The sequence below is a fragment of the Monodelphis domestica genome, chromosome 3 (genome assembly GCF_027887165.1).
Source record: "Monodelphis domestica isolate mMonDom1 chromosome 3, mMonDom1.pri, whole genome shotgun sequence".
Taxonomy (NCBI): domain Eukaryota; kingdom Metazoa; phylum Chordata; class Mammalia; order Didelphimorphia; family Didelphidae; genus Monodelphis; species Monodelphis domestica.
In genome coordinates this window covers 423,422,999-423,438,343 of record NC_077229.1, presented here as the reverse complement: position 1 = coordinate 423,438,343, position 15,345 = coordinate 423,422,999, and the positions used below count along the sequence as shown (strand labels likewise).

Here is a 15,345-nt window from a genome sequence, read left to right as displayed (position 1 = left end):
AAGTGCTAGTCTTTATTTTTTTACTGTTATTATTAAAATCCTTATCTTTTGTCTTAGAATCAAGATGAAGTAACAGTTTCAAGGCAGAAGAGCAGTAAGGGCTAGGTAATTGGGGTTTTATGATTTGCCAAGGGTCACACAACTACAAAATACCTGAGGTCAGATTTGAACCTAGGACCTCCTGTCTCTAGAATTAGTTCTCTACCACCAAGTTGGCCCAAGAAATGATGAAGTCTTTATCATAATTTTGTCTCAGTGCATATAGGTGGAACTAGAATCAATAAAACTTGTTGACTGGTTGCAAATGAAAAGTGAGGGAAAGAACTGAAGATGTCTTGTCTTCAAGATTATTAACCTGAAAGACTAGGATTATGGCACTCTAAGCAGAACTAAAGAATTTTGAATTTAGGGCTGAGTTTAGGAGACAAGATTATCAGTGCTGTTATAGACATGTTGTGTTTGATAATCCTATAGGATGTGTAGATGGAGATGCTTAGAAGGCAATTGGTGATGTGTGACTAGGGCTGACTGTATAGATCTAGATGTGATGAGTACAAAGATGATAATTCTTTCCTGCTTCGCCTCTGACTCCTGCCTTCCTGGCTTCCTTCTTCAATTCCTAGCTATTGTCCGACATTCTGCAAAAAAAGCCTTTTCCAATATTCCTTAGTGCAATTATCTCAGATATTATCTCCAATACCCTATCTCTACCTTGTGTGTACATATGTAGTCAAAGAGAAATGGTCAAAAGCAGAGAAAAATATGAGATTTAATGAAGATGGACCCAGGAGAGATAGATGAAACATGCAGTGGTGGGGGAAGGGAGAATTGAGAATTCTATTGGAAGATTCAAAGGAGGAGAAAACTGTTGGCCAGAGCTGAGTCTGGTCACTCTCCCACTCACTCATTCACTTGCTCTCTCACCAGACTCTGACAAGAGCTAGGAAGGAGAGTTGCTTTTCTAATACCCCTTTCTACCTGGCTGTGCTGGAGAAAAGTGTTTTTGCCCTCTTACTGAAGATCACCGTGGATTACCATTTCACCCTTGAAAGACAATTTGATCTTACCATCTAAAAGTAGCCATTAGAGAGCAGTCATCAGAGTTTCCTTGGTCCCTCCACCCTCTACCCCCTCTCTCCATATCTTTCTTTTCCCAAGAAATAAATTAGCCATTTTAGTTTACAGAAGACTGTCTCTAAATTTTGTAATAGAAGGGAGGATTTCAAAGTCAAAGAATAAAATTGGGAGGGGTTGACTCACTTTTGGTCAGATCCAGACTCCATTAAGGTTGTCTAGCCTTAGTGGAGGAAGGAGGAAGTGGCTATACAGAAATCAGACCCCTCCAGCAGCTGGTTTCCTGGTCCTAACATTTTAAAGCCCCTTCTGTCTATCCCACTATTACACATAAGTTGTCTGCATGTTGCTTCTCCATTAGTATATGAGCTATTCAAAAGCAGGTATTGTTTTTTGTTCCTTTGTTGTGGGTTTTTTTTTTGGAGCCCCCAGAGCTTAGCAGGGCCTGTCAGAGAGTGGATGATTGAGAAAAGCTTACTGGCTTGATGACTGACCACATGAAAGCTGAAGAGATCACTGAGAAGACATGCCTAGAACAGAGCCTTAAGGCACGCCTACCCCTAGATAGCACTATGATGCAGTTAAATCTCAGTTTGTATGACTAAAGATTAAAGAAATAATCCGTTTTTGCTCTGATGATACAAATGTTTTGGTTTTTTTTATGTTTTTTTAAAAATCCTTACCTTCAGTCTTAGAATCAATATTGTGTGTTAGTTTCAAGGCAGAAAAGTGGTAAGGGCTAGTGAGTGAGGGTTAAATGATTTGCCCAGGGTCACACAGCTAGGAAGTATCAGGCCAGATTTGAACCTAGGACCTCCCATCTCTAGGCCTGGCTCTCAATCCATTGAGCCACCCAGCTGCCCCCTAAAAATGATTCTTTAATACATGAATTCACTTTTATACCTCAGTATAGACAGTGATGGCAAACCTATGGCACAGATGCCAAAGATGGCACACAGAACACACTCTATGGGCACATGGTTGCCCTCCTCCACAACTCCCCACCCCACCCAGAGTTCATTATTAGAAAGGCAGAGAGACTAGGGTGGAGCTGCTCCCTTCCCCCTCTCCATGTGCCTGATGACATTTTTTTCACACCTCCCACCCCTCTCTGCCCAGCAGTCCAATGGGAGTGCTTCCTCCCTCCCCTTTGGGGTAAGGGGGGTGGGAGCAGGGCCCAGCACTCTGCCTATAAAAGGTTTGCTATCACTAGTATGGACAATGTAGTCACAACCCATTTGTCCACAAGTCAGACTTCCAGTTACCTAATCCATATGGAATAAGTGGGAAATGAGTGAATGGTCATTGAATAAAGAAGATAAGAATTGTGGTGAATCACATGCCCCTTACTCTGCCAAAAGCTACTTTTAAGCCTCTACTCACTCAGCCATCTATGTAATATAGTCAATAAGTTAAGAGCAGGAAAGACAGATTAATACTAATAAGGAATGATGGCCAAGAGTGCAAGGTGGAGACACAATTTCTATAAAAGTGTTTTTTTTAAAAAACTATGAAAGTTTTTAGTGAAAAAAAGCCATTTAACAAAAGAAGAAACGGTCCTTAAAGTGGCCCTGTGGGCATTCTTGTATAACAGCCTATTATCATAATTGATTTTCTTATGATGGCCTTGACTCATTGGGAGAATCACTCCACCAGTATTTATTTTCACTGTGTTCTAGACAGTGAATGCAAAGAAAAGGGGAAAACATGATTCTTGCCCTTAGCTCATGTTTTAATGGAGGAAAAGAGAGGGAACAGTAAAGGAAAGAAGGAAGGAAATGAGGAACAGAGAGTGAAAGGGAATGAATAAGCATTTATTATATGCCAGGCACTATTCTAAGTGCTGAGGAGAAAAAGAAAAAGGAAAGAAGGTTAAGCTATGTAGAGCAAATTCTATATAGAAAGGTAGAGGATTTTGTGCTTTTTAAAAATAAACTTTTGATCCAAAGTCATTAAAAAAACAAAACGTATTGGTGTTTAAAGAATAATGCTTCCATTATCTAGAAATTTCATTAATGTGAATGTGGAATCCTTCATTCTCCAAGGATATCAAATACATCAGAACCTAATGGTAACTTGAAGAGAATGTAATCTCTCTTTAATGATGGGATTTATAGGGCTTCGAGTTTATCATTTTGAACATCAATTTATTATTGTCCAGAACTGTAGGTATAGAAGGTTTAGGAGATTAGATTCATATATGGATTGATCCCCATGACAAAGCTTGGAAATTGTTTTTTTTAATACATCCTTATCAGCTTATTTAAGAAGTACTATGACATAGTGAATACAAAGCCAGCTTTGGAGTCACAAAGATCTGAGTTTTAAGTCCTTTTGTCCAGCACACATTGACTGGCCTTCTGACTCTGAAAATCATTTAACCTCCCAGTGCCCCCTTTTGTGGGCTCTTAGACCCTAAATTACAGAATACCCATCTTTCTGAGTTGGAGAAAGGAGATCTCTCGCTAGGTCTCCCCCATATTTGAAGAGTCACAAACAAAATAATTAGCTCAGTACTTTCTACCAACACTCCGCCCACACCAAACCAGTCCCCACCAATCTGGAACATTTTCACCTCTGACTAAATCTGAGCCATCCTTCAAAACCCAGCTTAATTGTTCATTTCTCCATGAAGTCTTCCCTGATCACCCAGGTCAGGAGTGTTTGCCTCTTCCCATCTTTACATTCATATGTCCCCTAGTTTGTACCAATCAAAGAGTACATACATAGCTGTGTATTATCTTTGGTGTGTTGTTGTGTCATTGCTTCTAAATTATGACCTCATTAAGGATCATTTAAAATGCATTTTCTATCACCTAGAGGACCTAGCAGTCTCTTGTACAGAGTAGATCCTCAGTATGAATGAACAAATGAATAGAGTTGTCTGAGATAAATACAACATCACATGACATGGAATTATTATTTTAGCCAAGCAGAGAAAAGCCACCGTGTACCCAGTTGCATCCCATAGCTCATTCTTTCTCAAAAGGAAACTGAGGTTTAGACCTTAGAAAGTTCGCTTCAGAATTTGGATTCTATTATCCTTTGTGTTCTTTTTCTCCTTTATCCTTCCATAACCAGTTCTACTGCCTGCCTCAGCAGAGCCCTTCATCACAATGGGACAGCCCCTGCCTGCCCCCTGTCTCCATCCCAACCTAAGCATTAAGCACATTATACCACGGAATGATTAGTAGAGAAATGGCAGTAAACATGATGGGTTGGCTGAATGGTAGACTCTTAATGGCCATATGCATTATGAAGCAACCCAGGAGCTGAAAGGAATCTTTTAAATTTATTGTCTCTTTCCTATTGAGAAAAAAAACAACAACACAATGAGTGTTTATAAACCAAGAATGGCCTATATAAGAGGATTTTTGTGGAGGAGGGGATCTGGGGAGAATGAAATGGTACTTGGAAGATGTCCAAAGTCCACATTTTTTTTTCCTTTCCTTTCAAGCCTGAATTTTGGTTCCTTCATTTATTCAACAAATATTTACTGAAAATCTTCCTTGTACTAGACACCATAGTAGAGCTGAAGATTTGTAGGGGAGACCACACCACATAGATTGCATAGTGGACTTGAAGAAAAATATCTTCATTCAGAGTTTGTCTAAGAAATTTACTTTTTGTGTGACCTTGGCCATCCCTGCCTCAGTCACTAAATCTTTCCATGTCCATTTCCTCATCTGCAAATGGTGGTTTGGACTCAGTGACTTTTAAAGGCCTTTCTGAACCTAAAACTATTATCTGATTTTATGAGTATGGTCAAGGAATTTGCAATGTAATAAAATTAAATTCTCTGGCTACAGAAACAATATATATTGTGAAGAAACTGCTTAACTGCTTTCCTTATATCTTTGCTTTAAAATATAGTCCAAAATATTCAAGATGGCAGGTGTTACTCAAATTTTAACTACTTATTGTGTATAGGACAAGATACACTTTATAAATTAAACAGCAAGATCATAATATAAGAGTGTCCTTTTTTTTTTAAAGCCATATACCTGGAAGAAGTAAGCTCTAAATTCTTGCCTCAACTCAGTCATTTAGTTCTGTGATTTGGGATGTTTATATCATCTCTCTGGACCTCAGTTTATTTCCTCTATAAATTAATTGAGTTAAACTAGATGATTGTTAATGACCATTGCAGCTCTGAAATCCTATGATTCTAGAGTAAGCATCTCACAGAGTAGCATGAACCACCCATAGCAAAGGCTGTAAATTAGAGTAGTGGCCTCCCAATAGGGTAAAGTCATCAAGCAAGGAAAACTTTCTGGAAGTTATGAAAATGCTTGTGGGAATTAACACGAATTAATGAAGGCACCAATTTGACTAGTGCAGAAGTTTGGGATAGGTGAGTAGTAGATGATAAGATTGGGAAAGTAGTTATGGGGAAACTTGTAAAAAAAAAAAACTACTCCAAGAAGTTTCTAAGATGCTTATCAACTTGAAGTCCAATGAAATTATGGAGTTGAGATTCTTAATGGACTCTCCCATCAGGATTTCGTTTCCATTCAGTTTAGTTCATACTTAGTGAATGGGTGCCTCTTGCCTGGAGCATCTAGGTGGTGCAATACATAGGGTACTGAGCCTGATGTCAAGAAGACTTGTCTTCCTGAGTTTAAATTTGGTCTCAGACACTTATTAGTTGTGTCCCCGGACAAGTCACTTAATCCTGTTTCCCCAGTTTCCTTATCTATAAAATGAGGAGAAAGAAATGGCAAACCACTCCAGTATCTTTGCTAAGAAAACCCCAAATGGGATAATGAACAGTGAGCCATGGCTGAACAACAATGGGTTTCTTTCCTAGGAGCTAGTATATTAAAAAAAAAAAAATCTTCCTCCCCAGGTCTCTCAGGATCAAAGAGCCATTCCCATTCTTCTGTAGAAACAAGCTAGTTAAATTGGAGCACATTTCTTATATTTCCTCTTTCTCACTTTTGTGTCTGGATATGGGTTATGTTGAGTCCCTCCCTCAGGAGAAGTGGGCAGGAATAAGGAGCAGATGATTGGAAACCTTGGAGGGAAAGGAAGTAAGCAAGGAAGCTAAGAAGGAAGTTAGCTCCATATTTCTTCTGTAATGGAGCCTGAATTATCATCTCTTCACACACTGACTGGACATGCTTAGCAGACCATTAACAAGTGGGCCAAAATCACACAACACAAATATAGCATTTTTCATATCATGCATAAAAACAAATACCATCCTCTAGAAGTATACCACTTCAGTAGAACTGGGCAGCAGAAACATACGAGTCATATGATTATAGATTTCAGACCTTGAATGAATTTTAGAGGTCATCTATGCCAACCTTTTCATTTTTCATGGGAAACTGAGGCCCAGAGTGATCACGTAACTTGCCCAAAATCACATAAATACTTAATGGCAGAGCCAGATTTGAACCCAGATCCTTTGTCTCCAAACTCAGTGGGTTTTTTTCCACTACACTTTATCATCTCAGCCAGTTGAAAGCTCGAGTTTCCCCTAGTCCAGTGACTTAACGTTTATGTGGCCAAGTTTCCTACATATCTCCTTTTAGCCTTAATAGGAACAGCGATGACTCAAGTTGATTATAAGTTCTTTCCTTATCAGCATCAAATGTCCTATGAATAGAGGTATATGTTTGTCTTAGACCCCTGGACTCTTCTCATTTACTACATACTAAGAAATTTAAAATAAAAAAATTTTGTTTATAATTAAGCCTTAATTATCTGTGTCTTACTTATCCAATATGTGAATTATCCTCAGCCAAATGATTAATCATAGAATTACTCTTCTTCAGCTTCTGAGCATACTTTTGGATTGCCTCTCTCCCTCCATTAGCTGGGATAAGTTTAAATGTAATTAGAAAGATAGGCATGTAGCCAAAAATAATTGTGTCTCTTTCAAAGCCAAATAAAAATTATTTTTGGATTAGCTATCATTTCAGAATATCTATGTGAAATCTTGAATGTGTCTAGAAAAATGAAGGATTCCTAAAATTTGAGAAAGTATTAAACAGTGCTTAGTCCTTTGCAATATCACTGCTGTGTCTATACCCCAAAGAAGTCAAGGAAAAAGTAAAAGAACCTATATGTACAAAATACTTATAGAAGTTCTTTTTGTGTTGGCAAAGAATTGGAAAGGAGATGCCCATCAACTGTGGAATGATTAAACAAATTGTGTTATATGATTGTGATGGAATGCAGTTGTGCCACATAAAATGTTGAGTAGAATGGTTTCAGAAAAACCTGAGAAGAATTATATGAACTGATGCAAAGTGAAGTAAGCAAAACCAGAAGAACATTTTTCATAGTAACTGCAATATTGTAGTGATGATCAACTGTGAAGATTTAGCTATTCTGGTCAATACAATAATCCAAGACAATTCTAAAGGACCCATAATGAAAAATGCTTCTCTGTCTACAGAGAGAGGACTGAGATCCTCTGAATGAAGACCAAAGTATAATTTCTCACTTTATTTTCTTTTGCAGCCTTGCTAATAGGGAAATGTTTTGCATAATTTCACATGTATAATTGATATCATATTTCTTGTCTTTTCAATGATTGGAGAAAGAAATAACTTCAGGACTAAAATTTTTAGAAATGATGTCAAAGATAAATAATAGACTTATAAAGAAAAAATAAAATAAAATTTGATATAGTGTTTCTGTGTAGAAAAGAAAGTAAGCTTGTATGTTAACATTTTCATGTCATAGACCTCTGACTTTCTGAATCCTCTGAACCTCTTCTCATAAATATAAAACAAATGCTCAGGATTATAAGGAAAACCAATTATATTAAAATAATAGTTATCAAAAAAAGTTTTTAAGTTCACAGAACCCCCAAAATCTATCCAGAGATCCAGGCAGGGAATGGTTCTATGGGCCCCTGATTAAGAACTCTGTTCTAGGTGCTCTGTGAATATTGCTCTTCAGCCTTGCTTATAATAAACCACCTTCCTCCCTGCTTCTCAAAGGACCCAGACAAATTCCAGTTTGGCCGCACCAAAATCTTTTTCCGGGCAGGCCAGGTAGCATACCTGGAGAAACTACGGGCTGACAAGTTCCGAGCAGCCACCATCATGATCCAGAAGACTGTGAGGGGCTGGCTACAGAAAGTGAAGTATCGCAGGTTGCGAGGGGCCACCCTAACCCTGCAGAGGTACACGCGGGGCCACCTTGCACGCCGGTAAGCAATATTTCCTTCTGTCTGTCTCCTTTCTCTCCCACACACACCGACAACACTCCCTCCAGGATATCCTGAACACCCCTGCCAAACGAATTTACCACATATCTTTCCTCTTCCTTATGATTGATCCTACAGGGATTCATGCCAGGTCCACATTCTTCTGCCCAACTTTCAAGACCTTCCCTAATCTGGCTCTTTTGCTTACACAGCTTGGTATTCCTCTTCTTTCCAACACAATCCTTTATTCCCATCATGGAGGCAGGTCCCTGTTACTGTCTTTATATCTAGGTGATGCAACACCCTTTCATTTATTTCCCTTGAAATGGCCCCTGTATTCCAAATATGATTCCTTATAGAGTAACTTGTCATACTTTTTCCTGTGAATTTCTCCCGACCACCCAGTGCATAAAATTACCTCCTCCAGCTAAAAGTCCACAGTACTTAGAGGCTGAGATCTAGCATGATACCAGTGAAATAGTCACAGTTTTTTCAAATGGAACTCTTGATTCTTGTACTTCCCATCTTATAGGGCTGACATGTGAATCAAATGAGGATGTGGATATGGTTTTTGTATTTATAAAAAGCTAAATAAGCAGGGCCATTTTATTATCCCTGCATCTCTGATCATACATGGGGTCAGAGCATCATAGTTCTGAGAGTTAGAGACATCCCTTCTCTTCCAATCGTATGGTGACTACCCTACTTCATTCTCCCATTACCTCTCACCTCCACTATTATAATAGCCTCCTAATTGGGCTCCAGGTTGTATCCCTCTCCAATCTATTCTTCACACAACAAAATGATAACCCCAAAACAGAGGGCCTGACCATAGTACTCCCCCAAAGCTCCATGAGTCTACCTCTCCAGATCTATTGCTTATTGCAATATTCCCCTTCATACTTTATGTTCTAGTGAGACTTTGAAGGGCTCTATTGTGCTTTGGCATTATAATCAGCCTCTTATCTCAATAGAGTCTTGTATTTTTTTAAATGCAAAAAAAAAAAGTGGCTCAGCTTTCTATCACTGATATCTCCCACACTCATCATTGTGTTTGAAGTATATATAAATTACATATTCCAAATTTCACCAAACCCTATTAGAATGGGAAGGGACATGGAGGTCATCAATCTAATCTCCTTACTGTACAGATGAAGTCACTGAGGCTGAAAAGGGCAAAATAACTTATTTGGTACAATTAGATGATAGTAGGACTAGGACTTGACCACAGATTTTTCTGATTTCTAGTTAATGTTCTTTATGTTATACAGATAAATCATCTTAAGAAAAAATAAATTTCTCCTTTTAATTAATATCATTAGGTCCATGTAATTCACTAACAATAACAACCTGAGAGTGGAGGAAAAAGATCTCTTTATGGACTATTTTGATCTTTCTCCAAAGTAGACATTTGGAGAATATTAATTCTAGAGCAATGACCCTTTAAATAGGGACTTCCTTCAAGAAGCAATAGTAATCGATAAGAATTTTTACCATTTAAACTATGCATTGCTGCCCAGACTCTTTGTGCTATCTCCCTTCTCATTCCTCTTTCTCCCCTTTCCTTCCCTCCCTCTCTTTTTTCCTCTCCCATCTTCCCTTTCCCCCTCCCTTTTCCTCTCCTTTCTCATTTCCTCTTCCTTCTCTCTCCCTTCTCTTTCTTTCTTCTTCTCCTTGACTGTGGAAAGCAAGGAAGGATCCCTAATTCAGCATTAGTTAGAAGTAAAAAATCAGAGCATTATTCCTGACTTTGCTCATGTATATCATTAAGTCTTTTACACAACTAAAATGAAGCATGCTGATATTTGTTTTTTTCTATCAGATAGTTGAGAGATCCCCTCTGGATAGTGCCACCATTCCATTACATAATTTTCCTCTTTGAGTGATGAAATTAAAAGGTATCTTATCTAGGAAAAGCCTTTAGAAATTCATCAACATTCTCTGCCAAGTAGTCAAAGGATACTGGGTACCTACTAGGTGCAAAGCACTGTTCTGAGCACTAAGGAAACAGGAGTAGGAGGAATACGAAAAGGAAATATTACTCATCTGCATTTCCATAATATTTAAATGTAGGGTAGATAGATCATGCAAGTATATTTTGCCTCTGTTTTATAGACAATGAAAACTGAAGACAAGTGATTTGCTAGTAGTCCCATAGGTAGTGAGGGTTCCGAGATAGAATTTGAACCTATGTCTGCGCATTGCAAATCTGTTGTTCTTTTCAGTGTCCCATACTGTCTGAATATGGTAAGATTAACATCTCTGTCTTTGGTTTTTTCACTACCTCTCCCAGTGAAAAGTGTGACCAGACCTCCTTCTGGCCAACAGTTTTCTACTTTTAAATCTTCTTTGGAATTCCATGGAATTCTTCCCCTGATGGCGCCTGATGGTTTCATCACTTTTCATATTTTCTCTGCTTTTTGACCATTTCTTTTGACTACATTAGGCAGGTAGGTGACTAAGTGGAGTATTAGACCTGGGGTCAGAAAGACTTCTCTTCCTAAATTCAAATCTGGCCTCAGACATTAGCTGTGTGACCCTGGGCAAGTCACTTAACCCCCATTGCCTAGCCCTTACCACTCTTCTGCCTTGGAACCAATACACTGTATTGATTCTAAGATGGAAGGTAAGGGTTTAAAAAAAATAAAGGCACTAGCTCACAGTAGGACTCAAAAACATCACACATATGGTGCTTAAAAATTAGTGAACAGTATGGAACACTTAATGATCGTATACCATGATAAATGCTACGAAAAGACAAAATTGGGAGAAAAGGTAGAAGGGGGTAAGTATATAAAGCTCATTTCAAGGAACTGAGCCATCTGATTTCATCTCTACGTGGTATGTCCTGATCCCTCCAACTGTTAAAACCTCTTTTGCCACCCCCACCCAGGAATTACCTTGAATTTACATTTTTCTTACCTTCTTTATATGTGTGTATACTGCTTCCCCAAGAGCAGAGACTGGTTCTTTTTGTCTTTCCTTTGAATTCTCAGCCTTGCACATAGTAGGCACTTGATGTCTATTGGTAGATTGATACAATTAAAGTAAGTAATGATGCTATGCGGAATTAAATAGAGCATTGAGAACCTTGCTGTAGTCAATGACAATGACAAGTGGGTTTGGTTAAGCTTTCTAGGAAAGCAGGGACTTCCTAATGCGATATATCTTGGGGGGCTCCAATGAGACGGGTGATATCTCTGACTTTGCCCATCCATCTTTACTCTATAGATTGGCTGAGCGCCTGCGGAAAACCAAGGCAGCCATTATCATCCAGAAACAGTACCGAATGCAGAGGGTCCGGCGAGCCTATAAAAGGATCTATTGGGCTACCATCACTATCCAAGCCTTCACCCGAGGCATGTTTGTACGGAGAGCCTACCATCAGGTACTGGAAAGATTTCTCTTTCCCTATCCACCCAATTCCCTAATGCTGGGAGGATGGAATGGGAGAAATGTAAGAAGAGAATTATATAATGATTAATTACATTTCTATGGTGGAATTTAACTGTTCAGAGAATACTATGTGCTACGTGCTGTGCTTTAGAAATATTCTCTCATATGATCTTTACAACAACCTTGGGTGAGAGGTACTGTTTTTATCCCCATTTTACAGTTGAGGAAACTGAGGCAGACAAAGGTTAAATGACTTGCCCAGGATTACACAGCTAATAAATGTCTGAGGCTGGCTTTGAACTCAGATCTTCAAGTCTCCAGATCCAAAACTCTATCCACTATACCACCAAGCTGGCATAAATCTCTCGTGTAAAAAATAAGTTGAGGTTTAATTCTAAACAGAATAAGAGAGAGAAAACTGATATGTTTGTTAATAATGTAGTTAAAAATTGCAATAGAGCAGTACTGATTGAATTCCCTCACCTCTCACCCAAGCAGCCTAGAGAGATTCCTGTGTCTAAGGACAGTATTCCTGGGTATTGTTGACAATTCTAAATGATGTCTTAAAAGAATAAGATAGTCATGAGGTACGTGAGAATTTGGCAGATAGTGCCAACTACCTTAGCTAGGTAGATGCTGAAGTGGATAGAGCACCAGACCTAGTCAGGAAGATCTGAGTTCAAATCCAGCCTCAGCTACTAGCTGTGTGACCCTAGACAAGTTACTTAACTTAGTCTCAGTTTCCTCATATATAAAATGAGTTGAAGAAGGAATGGCAAACCACTCCAGCATCTTTGCCAAGAAAACCCCAATTCGAGTCACAAAGAGAGGGATGTGACTGAGAGAACTGAACTGAATGTAGTGCCAGATAAGTGACCATCACGAACACCTTAAGGAAAGGTCAAGGTAAGTAGCAGGTCACCAGACACATAATCATAGATGCCTTCTGCTCTGAGCCTAACCCAGTGGGCAAGTTGGATCTTTGGTTTATATTACCTAGAAAGGGAAACCATATGTGTTGTAAAATATAGATAGATAGATAGATAGATAGATAGATAGATAGATAGATAGATAGATAGATAGATAGATAGATAGATAGATAGATAGATAGATAGATAGCAAAGAGGGATTCAGAATATTCAGGGGGCAAAGTGGTGCTATTTTATTTTATTTATCAGGGATGAAGGAAAGGTTTAAGGGATGCCTTAGGTTGTCTCTGAGTGGGGGAACCAGTGCACTGTAGTGGTGGAAAGATAATTACAGGAGACTAGAGACCTGGGTTCAACTTTCCTTTCTGCCACCAATTAGATAATTTTTCACCTTTCTAATATATGAATGAGGGCACTGGGTTAAGTGATCTCTTAGGAGATGCCAAGCGATTATTTTGTGATTTTTTTTTAGGGTTTTTATTTTTTAAGAAAATAAAAGACTTAACTTCCAGCAGCTTTCTTAACTACATTGTTGAAACTTGTTTGTGGGTCAGGCAGCTACTAAACTCTTAAAATCACAGAGATAAGACTGAAAATGGGGTGTGATTTAGCAAGGAAACTCTCTGGCACTTTAAAGATCTCCAAACTAGCTGAGATCCAGACCCTGAAATGACTTTAATCTCAGAAATTTTACTCCTTTCCCATCCATCGCCTTTCTTTTTATCTTGACATCTCAGCAAGGGTAAGGGGAGGTAGAGGCAGCTCCAGATCTGAGGATTTGTTTGTTTCTCTCCAGATCCTTTTGGAACACAAGGCCACCAGGATCCAGAAACATGCCCGGGGTTGGATGGCCAGGAGGAGATTTCTTCAGTTTCGGAGCGCAGCCATCGTCATCCAGTGTGCTTTCAGGCGCCTGAAGGCTAGGAGAGAGTTGAAGGCTCTCAAGATCGAAGCCCGCTCTGCTGAGCACCTGAAGCGGCTCAATGTGGGCATGGAGAACAAGGTGGTTCAGCTACAGAGGAAGATCGATGATCAGGTCAGTCTTGCCCTGGACAGCAGCAGCAGACCCTCTAGGGCAATGGATATATTGAAGGGTATGGGAGAAGAAGAATGGCTCTTCAATAAAAGCTATGTCGGAAAGGGTGAGAGTTTAAGATTTGCTCCTTATTGTAGGGTATGTTGAGGGCAGTTGACTCGCAAAGCTAGCTGGGGGATACAGATGTAAGCTATTCACTCTGCCAGCAAAGTAAGTTTGGGGGGACACTGGGCTCCATTGTGTATGTGACCTTTGATTTGTGTGCTTTCAGTTCTTAACCCAATTCTTGGCAGTACAATAAGTGTATAGTAAATGCTTGTGTCCTGACTGAGTGACTACAGGTCAGACATCGTGCTCTAGGTGATGGAAAACAAGGAAAAATTATTAGCCTCAGGGCACTGGGTAACTTCAAGAAGAAATAAATCTAAGAATCTAAAGATTTTATCTCAGTTCTACTCTTAAAGCCTTTCATTTATCCTTCCTCAAGCAACCAGTCAAATGAACTTAAATGTGGAAGGTCCTGAGATAATTACAAAGAAGCAGATGACCCAGTCCTTACTCTCATGTAGCTTAGTCTACTCAAAGAGACACTATTCACTCTGTGTGTGTGTGTGTGTGTGTATTCTTCTAATTTCTTTTGTCCTACTATAGCATGAATCCCAGTCTTCCTCTTTACAAGGTATGAAATGACTGTGATGCTCTTAGGCTTAGTACAGAAACATTTGCCCAGGAAAAGCCCTTTCTTTCTCGGAGTTTACAATCTAAATGCAGGTTGTTAGCATCAGTAAGAAATCTCTTTCTCCCAGTGAAGAAAATTATACGCATCTAGCCCAGTGTCTTATATTTACTGATGCTTATAACAAGCATCAGTAAATGTTTGCTAAATTAAATTGTAATTGAACTAGCCTAGTGGAAGAATATAAACTGAGGGTGATGTTGGGTTTTTCATCATTAAACATGAATTCTTGTGTCTTTTTCTATGTAATTGTCACAAAGCTGGGAGTTAGACTTAAACTTAATTTGTTAATGTAAGAAGAAATTGAAGACTAAGGTGGCAACAACATTGTATTCCTGCCAGAGCTTTTGAGGGACTCTAGGATATTCAAAAGTTGAGGAAAAGGACAGAGAGAGTCATAAACAAAGGAAAGTGATTCTTAGAGGGTAGGGAATTGGAATTGAGAAACATTCATGAGGATCACAACTAATCTTCTCCAGTTCTAGGTATTTATTGAGCTTTCTAATACCCAGGTGGCTCAAGGGAGCTGATATTCCAATTCTTTTGTGGACAAACTGCCCTGATTTCTCATAGATGCCCAAGTGGCAGCAGAGTGCTATGGTTAAGACTGTGTTCTCTCTGGACCTATTACAAATGTTACATTCTAACCAGTCCCTTTTTATGGCACCTTCCATAGTAGAGAAAAATGGGAGGAGGCTACTATGGAGTTAGTGGGGACTATGGGAATATGGCACCTATGCACAGCTAGACAATAAGAGGAGAGGGGATATCCTAGTCTGGAAAGGAAAAGAAGGAAGAGATTTTACAAAGTCAAGCTCTCTGAGACCCCCACCCCAGTAGAGAGGCCCAAGTGTGAATGATAAGGCTTTCCTGGAACCATGTAACAAGTTGACTAGCAAAGCTAGCTGAGTGATACAGATGTTGGCTCTTCACCTGCCAGCAAAGTGAATTTGGGGGACCATTTGGGCTCCATGGCTTCAATCTACCAGTGGCCACGGATACTGAG

The 15,345-nt window shown here is 39.2% G+C and overlaps 1 protein-coding gene across 2 annotated transcripts in view; it reads left to right on the top strand.

Moving 5' to 3' along the window:
* Positions 1-15,345, top strand: part of MYO5B (myosin VB) — a 571,959-nt gene that overhangs the window by 454,617 nt on the left and 101,997 nt on the right. For both annotated transcript variants that reach the window (XM_007486667.3, XM_007486668.3), the window contains exons 19-21: positions 8,034-8,245; positions 11,474-11,630; positions 13,364-13,603. In XM_007486667.3, coding sequence (XP_007486729.1) covers positions 8,034-8,245; positions 11,474-11,630; positions 13,364-13,603 — 609 coding nt within the window. The remainder of the gene's footprint in view (positions 1-8,033; positions 8,246-11,473; positions 11,631-13,363; positions 13,604-15,345) is intronic.